The sequence below is a fragment of the Notamacropus eugenii genome, chromosome 2, assembly GCF_028372415.1.
Source record: "Notamacropus eugenii isolate mMacEug1 chromosome 2, mMacEug1.pri_v2, whole genome shotgun sequence".
NCBI classification, from domain to species: Eukaryota; Metazoa; Chordata; class Mammalia; order Diprotodontia; family Macropodidae; genus Notamacropus; species Notamacropus eugenii.
In genome coordinates this window covers 287,973,798-287,994,292 of record NC_092873.1, presented here as the reverse complement: position 1 = coordinate 287,994,292, position 20,495 = coordinate 287,973,798, and the positions used below count along the sequence as shown (strand labels likewise).

The following is a 20,495-nucleotide window of genomic DNA, read 5'->3' as shown; positions in this document are numbered from 1 at the left end:
CTAAGCAGGGGGCATTGGGAAGGAAGAAGATTTTTAAACTCTACAGTGACTTCTCTTTCTGCAGGAAAAATCAGGAACTAGGCTGGGAAGTAAGTTAGTTAGGCAAACTAGGGTGAGGAAAGGAAGAATATAAGTTTTGCTCCTTTGCTTAACAGTTCCCAGGTCCCAACCGGGAATCTAGGGAGCTCCCACAGGGCCTGAGGTGGGGAGTAGGAGAGGTGAAAAGACAATTATGGATAAAGGTAGAAAGTCAGTCAGTCAACGAGCATTAGTAAGAGATTACTATGTACCACAGAGAACATGGGTAGCTAAGTGACACCATAGTGGATAAAGCACTGAGCTTGAAATCAGGAAGATTCATCTTCCTGAGTTAGATCCCAACCTCAGACACATGTAGTTGTGAGACCCTGGGCAAGTCATTTAATCCTGTTTGCCTTAGTGTCCTCATCTATAAAATGAGCTGAAGAAGGAAATGGAAATACTCCGGTATCTTTGCCAAGAAAATCACAAAATGGGCTTTTAACAACAGTGTGCTAGAACTCCTTCCCCTCAAGGAGCTCACATTCTAATGGTTAATAAGTTAACCATTAATATTAATTAATTAATTGATAGTTACTAAGTCTAATTCTAAGTCTAATAATTAATATGAATATACAAGATATAATGATAATAATAGACAGCATTTATCTAGTAGCTACTATGTGCCAGGAACCATGTTATTGATGGGGAAGCAAAGACAGACCCAAAAGAATTAGCCCCTGCTCTCAAGGAGCTCCCAGTGGAATGAGTTACACTCACAGGAAACAAGATTTTGTGGAGAGAGGACTGCATGGAGATAAAAGGCTGAGAATCAGGGTTGGAATTTCTGCCGTTATTCATTGTCAGTGCGACCATGACCAAGCCTCAAATTATTTATCCCTCAAGCAAAGGGGCTGGACTAAATGATAATGAAAGTCCCTTCCAGATATCAGTCCTCTGACCTATGATCTCACCTACACAAACAAGAAAGGAAATAACTTCCTAGCACTTAGAGCTTTTCCTGAGGTGGAATATGTGGCCTCTAGGAGTGTTAGCTGCCCATCGATGGAGGTCTTCTGGCAGAGGCTGGATGGACCACATGTTGAGAATGTTATTTGAGGGACTCGTGATTTGGGAAGGGCTTGGGTTGGATGACCTTTGAGGAGGATAAAGGGAACTGAGAAAGCTAAGGAAAGGGGAGGGCCTCTTCCCTGCAGCCAGAGGTCCTGCTAAAGCTTCAAATATGAACAGAGGACCAGAGCTAGAGGAGGGTGGGAAGAAACATAAGGGTAGGAGCAGGGAAAAGTCCCAGGGAAGCAGGGATGTGAGGAGTCAGGCATCAACATAGCCAATCACAGGTCAGGGCATGTGCCTTCCTAGAACAAGGATGAGAGGTGGGGGTGGGCAGCTACCCATGGATACTCTCCGCCTACTAAGAGTCCAAAGACCATAAGGTGTGGCTGCTGCTGCTGCTATCATCACCATCTTGCAACCTGGGAAAGAAATCTTGTTGTCTGCTGGGTGGGACTACTGCCTTCCTAACTCCTCAACACACACATCTAGTGGGCTGATTCTCACTTCAAGGAGTCAGACGCATCAGCTGGACTTCTAGGACCTGGGGCCAGTGCTGCAGGTAATAGGGCAATTGTGGAAAAGGGAATGGGGATGGGGAAAAATGGAACCTAGTCACTTTAGAGCAGTGTTTCACCCTCTTGGGGCCCCAGGAGCCTGCATTCTCAAAGATCAAGGACCCTCAGGGACCTTGACATTCCAGGTCCACTCCTGATCCTAAGGAACCTAGAGGCATAGTCAGTTCTGGGCTTGAATGGACTAATTGGGAAGCCACAGCTTGAAAGAACATTGGAATCCAGACCCAACCCTGCCACGAAGGGATCAAGGGCCTAGGGTGGGTTATATCCCCCTGGCCAAGGATGATTGATTGGGAAAGCCCTAACCCTGACCCAAAGGAAATGAACTGAATCCTAATCGCCTTACACCTAGCTGACAGTTTTCTATTGCCTTAGCTCCTGGGTGGTCTTTTCATCCACTCCGGGGGTGGATATTTGGGTCATGGCGTCAATGATTTTCTTCCTGGCTTCCTTTTTACTCCCCAAACTTTTCCCAGATAGAATCAGGAATTTCAGACCAAATAGGGGTGTAGGGGACCAGGACAGGATGGAATGGGTGAGTGGGGTTTTGGGGTTGATACCCATTATTACCAGATACTTAGATTCCTCTCTCTGTCTCTATTTCATCCCTCACTCCTCCTTGGTCTCAGTCTCCCTTTCCCTGAATCTCTGCTTTCTGGGAAGCAGACATTTTCCAAGGACATAGATAGTACTGACTGTGACTTTTGCTCTATCACCAGTTCCTAGACTACGGAGAATGCTTATGGTCAAGTGTTTTTCAGCCTCTTCCCATGACCAGACCCCACAATCATGGGCAAAGAGGGTCAGCATCCAGACCCGTACCAGATAGGCAGAAGGACTAGGAGCCCACAGGGATACAGGTACATAAGAAAGAACTAGCCAAGGTCTCCTTTCCTCTCCTTTGAGTTCAGAAGTAGAGTTTGTCACGCTCAAGGGTGAAATTTTTGAACAAGGGTGAGGAAAAGGAGGACTTAGATCATGATAGTAGCTAGCAATTACTATACTGCATTTAAAGTTTGCTCCTACATATTATCTCAGTTGACCCTCACAACAACCAAACGGGGTAGGAGCTATTATTATCCCCATTTTACACATTTAGGAAACTGACATTGAGAGAAGTTAAGACTGGTCCAAAGACATACAACTAATTAAGGTCTGAGCTAGGCTTTGAACTCAGGACATTCAATGAGCCACCTGGCCGCTCTATTAGGCACTTACCTAGGGGAGAAATGAGATCCCTGGGCTCTTAAGAGACTTTGACCTAAATTGTCTATGGGGGTTTCCAAGGCAAGAAAGGGCCCAGGGAACCTATCTCCCTCTTTTATCCTCCTAGTTTTTGTTATTGTTAGTAATTATTATTGTTAGTAACTATTATTACTGTTAGTAATTGTTATTATTTAGTAATTATTATTATTGTTAAGTTATTATTGTTAGTAATTGTTATTGTTAGTAATACATTTACTGTAACCAAAAGGGTGGTGTTTTTATAAAAGCTCAGATAAGTAAGGTGATGGTCCTCTAATTTATACTTTTCCCAAGTTCACCCAGTACCTTAATAGAGCCCACACACACACACACACACACACACACACACACACACACACACACACACACAAACACGCACCTCCAAAGGGTCTTCTCTGTCCAAGGAATCCATCATCCTATCTGTAAGATGGAGAAACCAAAGACTAGAAAAGACCCCAAAATTTCCTTAGAAGGCTCCTCTCCCCTCTAAGAAACTTTGCAAGCAGGAGAGCCCCAGTTTGATCGTTAGCCACTGATTCCTGGGTCATACATCTATACTCTAGGCCAAAGTCAACGACTTGGGGCTTTGATCTCTAGCACATGCTAACCTGGGTTTCTGCTTCCTGACCCTCCAGAGGCCTTCTAGCGAAATGAGGAGTCTCATCCTCTGACCTTTAGAATAAGTTTCACAAACCAAATATTGGGAATTCTGTCTCCTCAGAGTTTTAGGATTATTCATCTGGAGCTAGAAGGGACTTATTTTACAGATAAGGAAACTGAGATTTAGGGAGCTTAAGTGACTTGTATCTGGTCATATCAGTAGTAAGCATATCCCAGGCTGGATTTGAACCTAATTTGTTTGACTTCAGAGTCATTTTTCTTTCTAACGAAATGGGAGGCAGCTGCTTCTCTCTCACATACCCATTTCCCTGATGTTCTGATGTGGTTCCTTCCCCTCAACCTCCAGATAGGATATTGGTCAATAGGCCCTGCCCTATGAAGAGAGATACCCAGAGACTTTGTGGGAAGGGTCTCAGGAGATAGAAGTTTGAGGGCTGGAGATTAGAGGAGTCCTACTTCTCGGGGCTATCAGAGGTTGGACTGAAAGGTCAAGAAGTGCAATTTTTTCCCTAGGTTTCCAGAGCACACCACCAAGCATAAAGGATGGATTATGTCACTCACAGGGATGACTGGCCCTATCAGTGAGTCCTAGAATTTTTCAGACTCCCCAGACCCCATTATTCCTTTCCAAAGTTTCATTTCCTTTCCCAATGATTTTCTTTCCCCTTCCCCCTTTCTTTCTCCTTCCCCTTCCCTTTTCCTTTCCCTTTCTCCTTTTCCTTTTTCTCCTCCTCTTCTCTTTCCCTTTCCCTTTCCCCTTTCCCCTTTTTCTTTTCCTTTTTCTCCTCCTTTTCTCTTTCCCCTTCCCCTCAGGGGTCTACCTTTTTTTCTCTTCTTGGGAACTTAATCTTGTTTCCCCAAGGCCCCCACCTTCTGTTCACTCCCTTTCAGACCTATATCTCTGTATATCCAATCCCCATATCCCTCTTTTTGCACCCCACCATCTCCTAGGTTCTGATCATATATCTTTTGGGGTTGGCTTTCTAGAGAATCCAGGTCAGCCCTCAACAGATCCAATAGCATGTCCAGACCCAGCAGCAAAACCATTTACCGTAAGTTTCTCTTCTCCATCCTTGCCCTCCTGTTCTCTCCCTTCCATTCCTTTTCCTATATTCTCCTGCCATCCACCCCCCCACAACTTCCCATTCTGCCTCTTCTCCTTTCCTTCCCTTTCTCATCCTCACCCCCTGCCCTCAGTCTCCTGACCTCCCCACCACCACCACAGCCCAGCCCTTTGCCCTCTTCATCTTCTGTTCTCACCTTCAGAACAACGGAAAGAGTATTCTCAGGCCATGGCTTCAGAACCCATCATCCTAAAGCAACGTGTGGAGGTGAGAACCGCTACTACACACACACACACACACACACACACACACACACCCCTTAGTTCTCCCAGGTCCCCCAGAGATTCTTTTAATTCCATTTAATTAATTTATTTCAAATACATATGGTTTTGCACTGTGCTAGTGCTTCAGGAGAAGAGATGGCCTCTACCCTGGAAGAGCTTACAGTTTAGTTAGGGAGTCCAAATCTATAATCATTAAAGCAATTAGAGATTGATTAAGTGCCAAGGTGCCCTGGGTGTGGAGAGGAGGGGAAGGGAGGAAATTCCAGGAGAAGGGTCAGAAGCAGAAAGAGTGCTGATCATGGGATCATATCATGGGATCAGTGAGAGGCCAGACAGTTCAATCTCCTCATGTTACAAATAAGAAAACTGAGGCTCAGAAAGGCTAAGGGATTTGTGCAGCTAGTGAGAAGGAGTGTGATGTTAATAAATGAGAATGACACTAAGATGAGGATCTGCCTGTTAGAACAGAAGGGTAGACCACAAATTTGAGAGAGTTGGCTATGAAAGGTAGTTAGAAGGGCTGCGATCTCAGAGTTGGAATGTCAGGTCATATAATCCAACCCACACCTGAGCAGGAATCACCTCAATTAGCATCCAGTCTCTGCTTAATGATTCTCCCTCCAATGATAAAGAAATTCCTTCTAGCATCTCCCCTTTGCCTCTCTCTCCCATCTGCCAGGTAGTCTATTGATTTTTGAACAGTCTCAATTGTCGGGAAATCATTCCTTATGCTGAGAAGAAATCTTCCTCCCTGTACCTTCCAACGGTGTTTTTCATTCTACTATCTGCATCAAAGCAGAGCTAGCCAATTTCTCTTCCAGATGCTACCCCTCCAAGGGTCAGCAAACCACTGCCTTGTACTAAAAAATATAAAAACTATTCTTAGCCTGCTGGCCATACCACATTTGGCCTTTGTACCATGGTTTGGGGACCCTTGGTAGATAATCATCACCAAGGCTTCTTTTCTTCAGATTAAGCATTTCCAGTTAATCTTCATGTTACATCATCCCAGTGACCTTCTTTCAGTTTATCAACGTCCCTTCTAAACTATGGGAGCCAGAACTGGACACTGCTCTGGATATGGTCTGACCATGGCAGAAGACAGTGCTCGATTAATACCAACAACTTTCATTTCATCCATAATTTACTGGAACCACTAGGCTGTTTCCATATAAAAGGCTTTCTAGCCACATATCTCCAATCCTGTACTTATTGTCACCTATTGTTTTAACCTGATCATAAAACTTTAATTGATTCATATTAAATTTCATTGTGCTAGCTTTGGCTGACTGTTATATCCCATCCTTTGGGGATAACTACTGTTATAGTAATTGTAGCATAGTAAGTTCTTCCTTCCTTCAGAAAGTGAAAGATGTTTGTTTTATTTTGTTCTTAAAAAATAAAGTAAATGACTATGTCCAAAGGAAGAGGAAGGTATCTGGACAATGAGACGGTGATAATGAGAGAGGGGGAGCTAATTGTGAATTTAAGGAGCGAAGAAGGACTAGAGAAATTGACTTCAAGCAACAGTTAATTTTAGAGAAGAGGAGAAAAACTCTTTAGAGGAACTAAACCTGGAGGGAAAGACAAGGGAACAGATATAGGCACAGTGGTTGACATGCTGAAATTAGAATGGGAGGACAAGGGAAGTTCACAACATAGGATCTAGATATTTTCTGTCCAGCATAAGTTGAAGTCATCTGCTCAAGGTGGGTGAGGGGAATGGAGGCGGAGGTGAGAATGAGAAGATTAACAGAAGAGAAGGTGTAGGACAACCACTGTGGGAAGAAACAAGAGGAGTAGAAGGGAGGATGAGCAGTGATGCCAGGTCGCTGTCATCTTCCCTTGGTGGGAATCTGGCCAAGACCACACAGTTCTTAATTATCTTCCAACAGAGAGACCCTGGCAGTGGTTTCTGAAGTCAGCCAGTGACATTCAGCAGGCATTGTGAAAGTATAAGGGAGAAAGGAAATCTTAGATTATGACAATTTAAATCTATATAGTCCTTTCAAATTTACAAAGCACTTTTCCCTCAACAATCCTGTGAAGGATTACATACTGCAAATATAATTATGCTCATTTTACAGATGAGAGAACTGAGGCTCAGTGGGATGAACTGGCTTGTCCAGCAAGTGTCATAACTAGGATTTGAACTGAAATCTCCAAGTGGAATGTCATTCACTACAGAGGGCAGCAGTAGCTTGGCTTGGAGTCTTGCATATAGAAGGATGGGGAGTGGGGGGGAGGGAAGGCTGAGATGGGCTGCAGTCCATTGTGACCCTGGATAGGTCACTTAACTCTGTTTGCCTCAGTTTCCTCATCTGTAAAATGAGCAAAGTATCTTTGCCAAAAAAAAAAAAACCCACATGAGGTCGCAAAAAGTTGGAACAGCTGAAAAATGACTAAACAACAACATGGTATAGGGAATGAATGTTGGATGCAGCATCAAAAAGACCTGGGTTCCAATTCCAGCTCTAACACCTACCAATTCAATGACCCTGAGCAAATCCCCTAACTTCTTTGAGGTTCAGGAAACTCCCAGTCTTATCTCTTAAGTCATAGATTATGGAGGAAGTTCTAAACAAATAATGCAATTGACATATTGTTATTGATGTATGTGTCATGTTTCCTACTGGATTAGACTCCATCATATCAATTTGGAACGGAGAAGGACCTGAGAGGTACTGAATTCAATCCCTCTATTTTACAAATGAGGAAAGTGAAATCCATGGAGGTGAAGGGATTTGTAGCAACCACCAAGGGCAGAATTTGAACCCAGATCCTCTAATCACAAAACCAATGGTCTTTCCATATGAGGGTAAGGGCAGTGTTTTATCTAAGCTTTGGATCTCCCCCTATCAATGTTGCCTAGCAACCTTATCTGATTGCTGCCACTGCGGTTTATGCCAATGGTCTACGACTGTGACCTATGATTCATTTTCACATTCCCAGATGACTCTAACACTTGGCTCAGATTCTTTACCTCTTTATCTATTTACCAAGATCCACACCAGGTCACAAAGAGTTGGACACAACTGAACAGTGACAGCAAAGTAACAGTGCCTAGAGAATTGGAATCAGAGTTAGGAACAACTGAGTTTGAATCCTGCCGCAAACACTAACTGTACGATCCTGGACAAATCACTTAACCTCTCACCCTCAGTTTCCCTATTTATAACATGAATTTCACACTGCCTGGCTCCATTAGGTGGACTAATGAATCCATATGAAATATTCACAAAATCTGAATTTGTGCTACATATTTTGATTGGGCTGGAATAAATGACTATATTTTATATAATAAGAACTTTGAATAGGGCAAATTCAACATTTGCCAACACTTCAGGTGACTCATTATTCTCACTAATCTGGACCTGGCTATAATAGCATCTGCCTCAGGGATTTTTGCAAGGACTAAGTGAGATAACATATAATATACTGCTTTGAAGCATTAAGCTGAAAGTCATAAAAGACTTTTGAGACAGTCTGTATAAATGTCAGATTGACCCTAGAGTCCTTCAAGCTGGAGTTAGATCACTCAGTAATCAACAAGCATTTCTTAGGTTACTGTGTGCTGGGCACCAGATGGCCAATTGTCAGGAATTCCTGTTCGAGTAATAATAGGTAGACTAATAATGGCTGAGTTCCCTTCCAACCTTGAGAGTCTATAATGCTGAGAAATCAAATCTTTGCTGAAGTAGAGAAGGAGAGGGGAGACATGAGGGTTCTGACAGAGACTACGTTTGTTCACAGAAAGGTGAGTGTGGCCAACAGAGGCATTGTGGGGTCCATATGAGAGGCAGGAAAGGGAAGTGGAGGGAGAGGAGAGAGATAGGAAGAAAGGAAGGAAGAAGGGAAGGAAGGAAGGAAGGAAGGAAGGAAGGAAGGAAGGAAGGAAGGAAGGAAGGAAGGAAGGAAGGGAAAGGAAAACAGGAAGAAGAGGTAAAGAGACACAAGGAGAAAGAAAGGCAGAAGGTGAATGAGAGGGAGAGAGAAAGAGAAGAAAAAAGGGAAAAGGAGAAGAAGAGGGACAGGGAGAGGAGAGAATTGAGATGACAGCAACACACTTGTAATTTGTAGACTAGACCAAGTGAAAAAGACAGATTCATGAAACAGTTGAATAACCCAAGCTAACAGATACAGCATCCAGCTTGGGAGCCCAGAGGAGGCAGGAAGTGCTGTAGAAGCCAGAGACTTCATGGAGGGCATGGGGTTGGAGCTGCCTCCCAGACACTGGGTAGGGGTCTGTGAAGGGACAGAATTCTCATATGTGCAGTCACAGACACAAGAACAGGATTCAGCAAGCACAATAATACAGCACATATTTATGAGGAACCTCATATGTGAAAGATAGATGGCATGGCCTAGTGTCTTGAGAGTCAGAGAGTTCCAGCCTCGCTCTGATAATATTGTGGGAAAGGCATGTAATCTTTCAGTGCTCAATATAACTCTAAGACAGAGGAGGTGCCAGCTTGCACTGGTAGAAGGAGTTCCCTCACCCAAGAGTTCCCTATGCTAATGAAAGCTTCCAGTCCCTCTCCCTCTGTGCAAGTTCCCATGTCTGGCTCTGGGGATGCAGAGATGAAATGACAAGTTCTGGGGCTGCCTGGTTGGAGCTGAGCATGGCTTGGGGAGCAACGTGAGACAAGATAGTCAAAGAAGGGAAAGGCTGGTTTGTGTCTCTGAGAAGCAAGCAAAGGAGTGTGGACTTTATCTCTAGGGCACCAGGAAATCAAAAGGGCAGCCAGATCTTTCTCTGGTATCTGAGACCCCATAGATTCAAGATGGTCCCAAAGTTCTCCCTTTAAACAGATCATTCTCTGACCCAAACCCTGAAGTATGCCTAAAGTCGGCCTTCCTTTGCCCTCTCCCCTGAAATATTCCCTAACTCCAACCTTGCCCTTGCCCTTGCCCTTGACCTGGGCAAGATTGAGGGTAGTTTCTGGAGATCCTGGGGATCATTTCACCACCCCAGAGCACTTCTTACCACATGAACAAGGGGTCTGCTGCACCGCCTCCTCAAAGTTCCCCCAACTCCTGAGAATTCTCCCTTCTTATTCCTCAGCACCTGATAACCTGTAAGCTTGGCTCAGGAACTATCCAGGAACCTAAGGATGTAATCCGGAAGCTACAGATGATGGATGCTCAAGGTCAAGTGTGGGGCCAGGATATGGTCCTACAAGTCAAAAACCACTCGCTCCAAATCTTAGATATTGAGACCAGGGTGAGGACTTCATCATAGCCCTCCCCTTCTCTTTCCCCCAGGGAACCTTGACCATTCATTCTCATACTGATCCCTCCCCTACGACTCCCCCAGGTTTGGGAGGGCCAGATTAGGGTTATGGGTTTTCCACGGTAGAAAGAACCCCCAGGAAAGAATGTGTCCTGGTTCTAAAGAAGATACCTTTACTGAACCCTTCCTTTTCTCCCACAGGAAGAGCTGGATTCCTACCCCTTGGATGGCATACAATCCCTGGATGCCATATTGAATAGCTGTTCCTACAAGTCCATTCTATTAATCGTCCTTCAGGAGTTGGCCCAGCCTTTCACCAGTATCCTGGCATTCCAGTGCTGGGAAGTTGGGGTGAGCAGCCTGGGGAGGAAGGATGGAAAGTAATGACCTTACTGTCCTGGAAGGAATAATAGAAGAATCCCAGGTTTAGGCCGGGGAGAGGCAGGGCCCCTGCCCAGACTCACATATTCTGATCATCCTTTCTCCAGGCTGAGATCTTGAGGAATAACCTACAGAAGGCTATCAATGAATCCAAAGAGAGAAAAGAATCAAGGTAAAGCCTCCCTCTAACACCCATGGCCCCGTGATGTTCCCAAGGATAGGTGGCCCTTAGCTCCAGGGCCTATCCTTGAGGGTAGGAAAGGGGTCAAGAAAAGGGACCAAGCTAGAGGAGACAAATAAAGACTGAGGATGGAGATGGGGCTGGAATTAGAAAGGGCAAAAAAGGGAAGCTGGGGCAGCCAGATGGCACAGTGGATAGAGCAACAGACCTGGAATCAGAAAGATCCCTCTTCCCAAGTTCAAATCTGCCCTCAGACTCTTACTAGCTGTGGGACCCTGGGCAAGTCATTTTACTTTTTTGCCTCAATTTCCTTGTCTGTAAAATGAGGATGGAGAAAGAATTGCAAACCACTAAAGAAAGAAAAACCAGAAATGGGGTCACGAAAAGTTGGACATGACTAAAACAACTAAACAAGAACAAAGATGAGAGGCTAAGGAATGGGGATAAGGAAAGTATCTAGAGATGGGGAAACATCTAAAGGCTAAAGAATAAAACAGAGAAGGAAATGGGATTGGTCCACCAGGGACAGGGTTGACACTAAAATGAATGGGGATGGTGGGATGAAGGGGAGAGGAAGCTGGAGTTACCTTGCTAGAGAAGAAGGTGAGACAAAAGGCTATCCTGAGGTCCTGAAGTCTAGTGGACAGGAACCCTCTATCCCTGTTTCTAAGATCCAGAATCAGATCCAATTATATTCTTCGCAGATTCAGATTTGAGGGTATCCAACCCAATCAGCAAAGTTGGGAGGCAAATCCCCCAAAGTATCCCCAGAACTCCATTGAGCAGAGTGAGTAGGGTCCAGGGCATAGAGGGAGGTGGGATGGGGGGTGGGGAGAGATGTTGATTGAAGGAGGGGAGGAAGATGACTTCCTCTGCAGCCCTGGGGGAGACTGAATGACCACATCCCTTGTCTTCTGAATACTACAGGATTCCTTGCCTCATACCAGCCTACTACCCAGGAACCACAAGGGTTTACCCAGTTTCCCTCACAGAAGGCAGATCCTGAGCCCCCTCTGGACATGCAGAGAGACATAGTAAACATATCCAGCCTTAACCTGGGACCCTCTGACTTTTGGCACTCTGTGGAGGGAAGGTGGGGAGGGATGAAGGAAGGACCCTTCCTCGTCCATGGAAGACCAGAGGCTGGACCAATGGCAAAAATGCTGGGCAGGTGGGCGAGGCTAGTGCTTGTTACAGGGACAGGTCGGGAAGCTCCCGCATGTGGCCAATGGTATGGAATTCTGAGGGAATGCAGGGGTCACTGGCCTATTCAAGGTCAAAGGCTCAGCCTGGGGGGGGCGGGGTGCGTTGTCTGTACACAGGAGGAACTAAACAACACCCTGGAGGAAATTGAGCTATTTGTGGAGATGGCAAAGGGGACCCAGAAAAATAAGGCGAAGAAGAAGAAGAAGATTTTAGGCAAGAAGACCCCAAAAGGTGAGCACAGGCGCTAGGTGGGACAGGGGCCGCCAGGAGAACATTTAGGAATGGTGAGGTTAGAGGGAGAGGCACGGGCACAGGACTGGGAGTGGTCAGGCTGTCCTGTCTCTGCCTCACAGGGCTTCCTTCAGAATCTCAATACAGAGAGTGTTTCCAGAAGATCAAACATTCATTCAATCTCCTGGTAAGTCAACCCCTGGGGAGGTGGGGGAGAGGGGGCAGTTAGTCCTAGAACTGTGGTTAGTCCTTCTCCAGCCTCCTACCCCCAAAACAAACCTCCTTCACTCCTCCCCATTTCCTAAACCTAGCCTCAGTTCCTACCCTCTTGTCCAAAAATCATCCTAATCCCTGAAATTTACCTCTCTACAATCAGCTCTAAGAACAATGATTCCCACTTCCCCTCCCTCTCTACTGCCTGCAAACTCAGTTAATTAAGTAACAGAGGGCAAAGACCAAGCCCTAAACCCCTTTGAGGGAGCTGAGTGCCCTGGTGGTGACAGGGTGGGTTGTTCTATTAATATATCCCCAGGGGAAGCTGGACCCCTATCTACAGCCACCAGACATCCCTAACTTTGTACACCTCCTCTTCCAAGCTTTGAACTCGGTAAGTTGAAATGGCACAATAGACCATGATGGAGAATGAAAGGGGAAGAGATCCAGGCAGACAGAAGATTGAGGGAAGCAGAAGAAATGGGGGGGTGGATATGGGAAGGAGTACGATGACCAAGTAAAGGGATGGAAGGTGGGAGACAGAAGGGAGTCCTATTTCCCCCTCAATTTCATCCCAGCACACTCAGATTCTTTCATATTCCAACAGAGCTAATGCTGGTCAAAGCCATTGTCTTCAATTCCAAGATAGTCAGGGATTTTCTGGACTGAGAGTAGACCTCAGAGGAAGAACTCAGGGAGAAGGTCCCGTGAACTAGAGAGATAGATCCTTCAACATATTGGACTCTACACAAATATTCAAACATTTTTAAAAGCATCTATACATATTGGGTCCTGGCGTGTCAAGGTCTTTTTAATGCTGTCTCCTGCTCAGGTCTTCCTGGCAATGAACATGCCCTCTGTTGTTCCTCCAGGTGATGTCCAACTGCCCCAACCCTCATTTGGCAGCTTCAGTAGATGTTCCCTGGTTAACCCCCAAGACCATAGCCTTACTGGATTCTTGTCTGACACCAAATGAAATGGATTTCTGGAAAAGTCTAGGAAAATTCTGGACCACCAGCATGTGAGAGCAAACTCTGGTCATGACATTAGTCCCAGATGCCTGTACGCCCCTCCAAGCCCCAACCATGCCCTTACATGGGTATTTTACTAAATTCAGAGAGTCTTAGATTTGGAAGGGACCTTGCAGTTCACTGAGTCCAACTCCTGCCCAATGCAGGAAATCAATTAGTGTATTTTTGGCTGCTTATATGGAAATCAAGGTTAACCCTACACTCCAATAGAGTTGTGTACAAAGTAAAGCTGACCCGCAACACATCAGTAAGATATAGTAAAAAGAATTGGAGATGTTTCTGTTGCTTGGTGACAGTGAGCAGTTCTCTCCCATCCTCTCTCATCCTCACAGTCCTTATTAGTAAAAGTGAAGGGGGTGGATGGAAGACCTTTTCCAATTCCAAATCATACATGCCCATGATCCTTAATAGCTATATGTACAGAAAGTTATAATACCTGTGTAGTTCCTTACAAATGCATTAGTATGAAAAGTAAGGAAGGGAATAAATATTTATATAGTACCTGCTATATGCTAGGCACTGCTTTACAAATATTATCTAATTTGATCCTCACAACAACCTGTAGGTGCTGTTATTATCCCCATTTTACAGAATAAAGGAAACTGAGGCAAATCAAAGTTAAGTGACTTGGCCAGCTAGGAAGTACCTGGAACTGGATTTGAACTCTGGTATCCTAACTCCAAACCCAGCTCCTCTATCTACTGTGCCACCTAGTTGCCTAGCTAATATAGCTATAAAGCTAGAGGGGAACTTGTCCAACCATCTCATGTTACAGATAAGGAAACGGGCTGAGAGAGGTATAGTGACTTGCTCAGAATCACTCCCATATTAAGTGGCAGAGTTGAGAATCAAACCCTGGTCCTCTGATTTTAAGTGCAATATTTTTTCCAACCATGTTGTTTTCTTTAAAATATAGTTGGCTGTGTACTTTTCTTATATGTATGCCTAGAGTTTTCTTTGGTAGCATGGTGTTGTGTGCAAAAAGGGCTGGATTTGAAGTCAGGGGCATGGGTCTGAGTCCCAACCTTTCTAGTTAGTAGCTATGTGACTTTGGTCAAGTCACCTGACTTCTCTGGGTCTCAGTTTCCTGATATGTAAAATGAAAGAATTTTGGATAGGTAGCCTCTCAGGGGCCTTTCAGTTTTGAATGGATGATCCTATGTTCCCCCATAGACTAGGAACGCTGTTGTCTGCCTCCTGTCTTCCTTGCACCATAGTTCAATGTAGAAAGGGGCTTGGCTCAGAAAGAGTTGGTTATTTTTTTCCCTTCCCCAGGGATGATGGGGCAGACCAACAGTCCACAAGTTCTACATATATACCCAGAATCCATAGGCTATCTGAATCATCAGAGTCCTCCACGGTCACCCACCAGCACAACCTAGCCAAGGTAAGAAACAAGAGCCACTTCCTGGTTCCTGGGGACAGAGACCCCAGCTGGCACCTTCTGCATTGGTGGGTGGCAGCCCCCTCACCCGTCCCAGAAATCCCTCTGACTCCAGGTCTCTTCCCAGGCTCCTCAGGCTTCAGATCAGATAGGCAGCCTTGCCCAAGCCCTTTTCTTTCCTCCCAGTCAAATTCAAAGTGACATTACCCTCAATAAGGGGGTGTGTTTGTATTTGTCTGGCTCTCTGTCTTGAGGGTGTGAGGAGAAGTATCATCACTAATTAGAAGGTTTCCCACGGCCTGAGGCTGGTTCCCTGCTCTGATCTGCTCCCTGTTCTTTCTTCTTTACAGGACCAGGATCCCATCGTCCCCAGGTTTGTCCTAGGATCAAGAGGAGTGGGTCATAGCCCAAGGACGCTGGGCTGGTGTCCTAAAACATAAATCTCTAATTACCCAAGAGTCTGCAGAACTTTCTCTGTCTGTCTCCCTCCCTCCCTTCCTCTCTCTCTCTCTCCCCCCCCCCACCTTCCTCCACCCCACCTCCTCTCTCCTTGTTAGAGGCATCACTGTGCCCCAAGGACACTAAGTGCCATCCTCATGGGAGAAGAGCAGACCATGTTCCCAGACCCGGAACAAGCTGTCTCTTGCCCCCATACTTCCTGACTCTTTCCTAGCCCGTGCCCCCTGCCCCCACAGTCTAACAATGAGACATTTAGAGCTTCATCTTCATGCCTGCCCTGATAAACTCTGGGGGAAGAGGCCAGGTTCCCAGCAGGAGCTCAGGCACAGAAGTTTCTGGGATTTCAAACCTAAAGAGAATCAGGCCCCCCATTAAGGGTCCCCAGCCCTCAGACTGCTCCCTGCCTTGTTCTTGAGCCCCATGGTTATGTGTAAGGGTGGGGGGAAGGAATGAGGCAGAAGGAAGGGTAACCTAAAAGGCCCCATGAGACTCCCAACTACTGAGAAGATTCAACCGGGCACCAGATGTCAGAGGTCTATCCTCCAGAATTCTCTTCCCCTATGCCCTGGTCCTCACCCTAGAGGCCTAAGAACTCTCCCTGACTGTCCATCCCCTACAGGCCCAGCCTCTCCCAGCAGCCTCTACTAATGCAAGTCCAATATGAGTTTAAAAGCAAGAATCCACAGGAGCTGACGGTGGCCCAGGGTGAGGTGCTGGAGGTGAGGAATGAAAATTGTCAAGAGATGAAGGGGGAAGGAATACGCATTTATTAAGTGGCTTTTGTTTGCAAGGCACTGTGCTAAGCATATTAAAATATTTTCTCATACAAGCCTCATAACAACCCTTTGAGATAAGTGCCTTTATCATCCCCATTTTATAGTTGAGGAAACTGAGGCAAACAGAAATTGTGACTTGTCTGGCATCATACAAAGCTAGTGAGTGTCTGAGGGCATATTGGAACTGTGGGCTTCCTGATTCCAGGTCCAGTGCTCTATGTACTGAGCCACCAGCTGTCTCTGATGATGAACGTATTTATTGGGAGGGACAGAGAGTAGAACGGAGGGGACAGAAAGGGCAGACAGCCTGGAAGGGGGAGGGGTTTGAGTCTAAAAGGACTTTTCATGATAAATATGGGGAGAGGGGACTATAGGGAAGAGGAAGGAAGAAGGTAGAGATATAGGAAGAGAAAGAGAAAGGGAAAATCTACTTCCATTCCTCCCATGGAGACTATTTGGTGGTTCCCTCCCCCTCCCCCAACCAGGTAAGGCACAGTCCCTGAGATGAGAATTGCCTTGACTTTCCACAGATTCTGGACCAGAGCAAACAGTGGTGGCTAGTGGAAAATGAATCTGGGCAAAGGGGTTACATCCCTAACAGCATCCTGGAACCCCTGCAGTCAGGCCTGCAAAGGAACAGGGGCTGGTCTAGCTCCCTAACTCGGGTAACTGCAAACTGTAACTAGGAAGGACAGAACAAGCTTCATCTCAGGGCTCCAAAGTTCAGAGGGTGTCTTCAGTCCTTCAAACCCCTTAAAATGGAGCACTAGAAGATGTCGTTAGAAGCTGCCTGAAGGCTTCTTCCTCGAGCACACACCAGGAGTGCCCCTCCTCGATCCCCTCCCATCCCCAGATCCTCTCACCTGCCTCTAGCCAGTGAAGCAACAGTCTTTAGTTGTAACTGCAGAGAACTGTCTGCCTGATCCCCTCCCAAACCTCTAGCTGTTTAGGAAAATAGTGAGCGCTGAGTTGCGTAGTTAGATGTGGGAGGGAGGATGTCCTGAAGGTAGGATGATGCTGTGAAGAAAAGGGAAAACACATGTCAAGTCATTAAAAGGTCACAAGAATGAACAATACAGAAAACTTGCTGTGACCCTATGGAGGGTTCTTGTGTATTTTTCAATTCCATTTATTCAAAATATAAACATGTATTAAGCCCCCTCATAAGCAAAATTTGGGAGATAGCAACTTATCCTTAAAGAGCTTACAATCCAGTAGATGGATTAAAACAAAACCAACAAACACAACACAGCTAACACCCCTGGCTTCTCTGTGTTCTCCTAGGGTCCCATGCTGCGGCCCACCTCCAAGCCACAGGAGGTGAGGGATTGGCTGGAGTCAGAGAAATTCTCCACCATGTAGGTGCCGGGCTCTAGGGTTTAGGGGAATGGAGAGAAGGGGGGCCCTGAAAAAGGAGACACTGGGAATCCCATTCCTCTCAGATACTTTGATCCACAAAATACCACTCCCCCATCCCCACTGATTCAACAAGAGCACTTTACTAGGCTAGGGAGCTACAAATATGAAGTAAGATATAGTCCTTGCCCTCATGTAATAAGGCATCTATAATAAAAACACATAAAAAATGCAGAGGTGTGCTGTGTGATATCCAAGGATGATGGTGAATCAGGGTAAGGATTGGGGAAGATTCCATGAAATAGGTGGCATTTGGTTTAGGATTTAAAGAATGAATAGGAATTTAACTGAAATAAAGGAAAAGGAAGGCATTGCCCCTCAATCCAGAATAATATCATCTCCAAGATTCCAATCACCATAACTGTCTATTCCCCCAACTGTATCTTTGGAGCCAGAACTAAGACAGGGCAACAAGATTTTTGTGGTACTACCATCTCTTCTGGAGTCTTAGACAACAAAGTTTAGCACTTAGTTAACAAGAATAATTAGCTAAAATAGGAAGTTCCAACATGGATAAGATCTCTTCCCCACTTTCCACTCCATAGTCTCCCACTCCCCCACACTAATATCCTAGTCTATGCTTCCCCAGAGCTTGTCCTGGAATCATTACAATGTTCCTAATTACTAGTTAGAATCTTCTGTCTCTCATAGCACCATTAAGAGTTTGGGGATGCTAACAGGAAGCCAGCTCCTACACATGCAACCCCGGGAACTGCAGCTGGTGTGTCCAAAGGATGCCCCCCGAATCCTGGATCGGCTAGAGGCAGTGAGGATGACGCTAGGGGTAAGGCTAGCCGAGGTCCCTGCTTTCTGAATGTGTGTCCCTGTTGAACATTGGCAGTAGTGGGGAGAGGGGGTAAAGGGATCAATAGCACCTTGTGACTACAGGAGTTGGAGGTTACAGTCACTGATTCTGACCAGAAGGCCCATGGTGCCAGTTGCTTTAGGCATGTGACCAGTTACTCAAATCTATGTTTACTAAGTCTATGGCTTCTTGTCCCTGTGCATCCTGAATTCAATCCTTTTTTTTCCCCAGATGGGCCCTTAGACTCCACCCAGAACAACCAAGGATAAAGGATTAAATCCCTAGTTTCCTCAAGCAAGGCAATAAATTGGATGGTCCCAGAGGTCCTATGTCTTTGGATACCCCACCCACTCACCCACATTTGACACCTCATTCTAAGCTCCTTCCTAACATCAGTTCCTATTCTAGGACCCCACTATCTGCCAAGCTCTACGCCTGGCCCTACACCACTTTGAGATGAAATGGGAATATGGACGGTGGATGGAGGGAGGAAAGGGGTGAAACAGATGGTTACCAGGATGATGTTTTTCTTATCCATTCATGCCTGTCTGGAGCCATGCCCAAACACTAAATATTTATTTTACTTCTTCCCCCCCACTCCTAATAAACCAATGCCTATGACCAAAGTGCCTGTCTCTGTATACTTTCATTCAACCTTTGGGGAAGATCTTAAGTGAATAATTTGGGAAATGTAAATTAAAACAATTCTGAGGTTCCACTTCACTTCCATCAGATTTGCAAAGTTGGCAAAAAAGAAAAAGAAAATGATAAACATTGTAGGGACTGTAGGAAAACAGGTACCTTATAATGCACTGTTGGTGGAGATGTAAATTAGTCAAAGCACTGTGGAAAGCAATTTGGAACTATGCCCCCAAAGCTATAAAATCATATATATATATATATATATATATATCCCCTTTGACCTATCAATACCACTACTAAGTCTCTACCCCAAAGAGATCTAAGAAAGAGGAAAAGGACCCACATCCACAAAGATTTTTATAGCAACTCTTTTTGTGGTGGCAAAGAATTAGAAATTGAGGGATGCCCACAAATTGGGAGAGTGACTGAATAAGTTATGGTATATGAATGCGATGGAATACTATTGTGCTGTAAGAAACTATGAAGGCGATGATCTCAGAAAAACTCGGGAAGACTTGTAAGAACTGATATGGTGTGAAGTGAGAAAACCAGGAGAATGATTTCTATAATACTAACAATATTGTAAAGACAAACACAACTTTGAAAGACTTGAGAATTCTGATCATCACAATAACCAACCACAGTTCCAGAACACTCATAATAAAACATGCTACCCACTTCCTGTCAGAGAGGTGATGGGCTCAGATGGTAGGCTGAGACATTTTTCTAGACATGACCAAAATGGGGATTTGTTTGCTTAACTTAAAACATTTGTAACAGGAGTTTTGCTTTCTTGTTTTCTCATTTTGGGGTAGGAAGGAGGAAGGGAGAGAAAGTAGATCTTCATTTGAAAATAAAACAAAATTTAATTACGTTTAAGAGATCTTAAATAAAGAGGAATCTATTGCCTCTGGAGGCAGCCCATTCCACTTGATGAATTGTTGTAACGGTTAGAATTTTTCCTGACTTCAAGGTTCAATTCAGTATTTCACAACTCCTACCCATTACTCATGACTGTGCACTTCACAGCTAACACCCCAAAAATGGAGACTCTCAGCCCTAAGCTATGGCAGGTCCAGTTCCTAACTTCACCTAGCCTCCTACTTCTCAGGTTCATACTCTTTCCCCTATGTCATTTGAGTTTCCCAGCTGGGGTGGAGAATTCTAGCCAATCTGGAAAAACTACATACATGCCATTTATTCTTCCTGTCTTACAAGTGGGTCAACAAGAGCAAAGGTGGTTTTAGTGCAGAATATTAAAAGCCACTATGGTCAACAAACAAAAACTACCAGCCAGAAGAGCAAAAGAGCTCAGCACATGTCAAGTCATTAAAAGGTCACAAGAATGAACAATACAGAAAATTTGCTGTGACCCTATGGAGGGTTCTTGTGTATTTTTCAATTCCATTTATTCAAAATATAAACGTGTATTAAGCCCCCTCATAAGCAAAATTTGGGAGATAGCAACTTATCCTTAAAGAGCTTACAATCCAGTAGATGGATTAAAACAAAACCAACAAACACAACATCATTACATTGGAGCATTTGAGAGGAGAAAGTGCTATCAAAAAAAAAAAACTGATTGAGACTTCAAAGATCTATGAATTTCTTGTACTATAAATTCATTATGAATTAATAATAATTAATTATTAATAA

General features: G+C 44.9%; 1 protein-coding gene across 3 annotated transcripts; it reads left to right on the top strand.

The window, feature by feature from the left end:
* The first annotated feature begins 882 nt into the window (after positions 1-882).
* On the top strand, positions 883-18,823 carry LOC140527375 (epidermal growth factor receptor kinase substrate 8-like protein 3). Of its 3 annotated transcripts, none has more exons than XM_072644270.1 (19): positions 884-1,651; positions 4,047-4,114; positions 4,521-4,585; positions 4,800-4,864; positions 9,947-10,105; positions 10,316-10,465; positions 10,603-10,667; positions 11,381-11,463; positions 11,604-12,113; positions 12,236-12,300; positions 12,646-12,720; positions 13,199-13,347; positions 14,633-14,744; positions 15,092-15,114; positions 15,820-15,919; positions 16,507-16,641; positions 17,261-17,334; positions 18,044-18,176; positions 18,429-18,823. In XM_072644270.1, the coding sequence occupies exons 2-19, from the start codon at positions 4,077-4,079 to the stop codon at positions 18,438-18,440; spliced, it is 2,013 nt and encodes a 670-aa protein (XP_072500371.1). In that variant the 5' UTR covers positions 884-1,651; positions 4,047-4,076; the 3' UTR covers positions 18,441-18,823. The 3 variants fall into 3 exon arrangements, with proteins under 3 accessions (XP_072500370.1, XP_072500371.1, XP_072500372.1); XM_072644271.1 differs by lacking the exon at positions 18,429-18,823 and having other exon boundaries at positions 886-1,651; positions 11,604-11,710; positions 11,999-12,113; positions 18,044-18,319; XM_072644269.1 differs by lacking the exon at positions 18,429-18,823 and having other exon boundaries at positions 883-1,651; positions 18,044-18,217.
* The last annotated feature ends 1,672 nt before the right edge of the window (positions 18,824-20,495 follow it).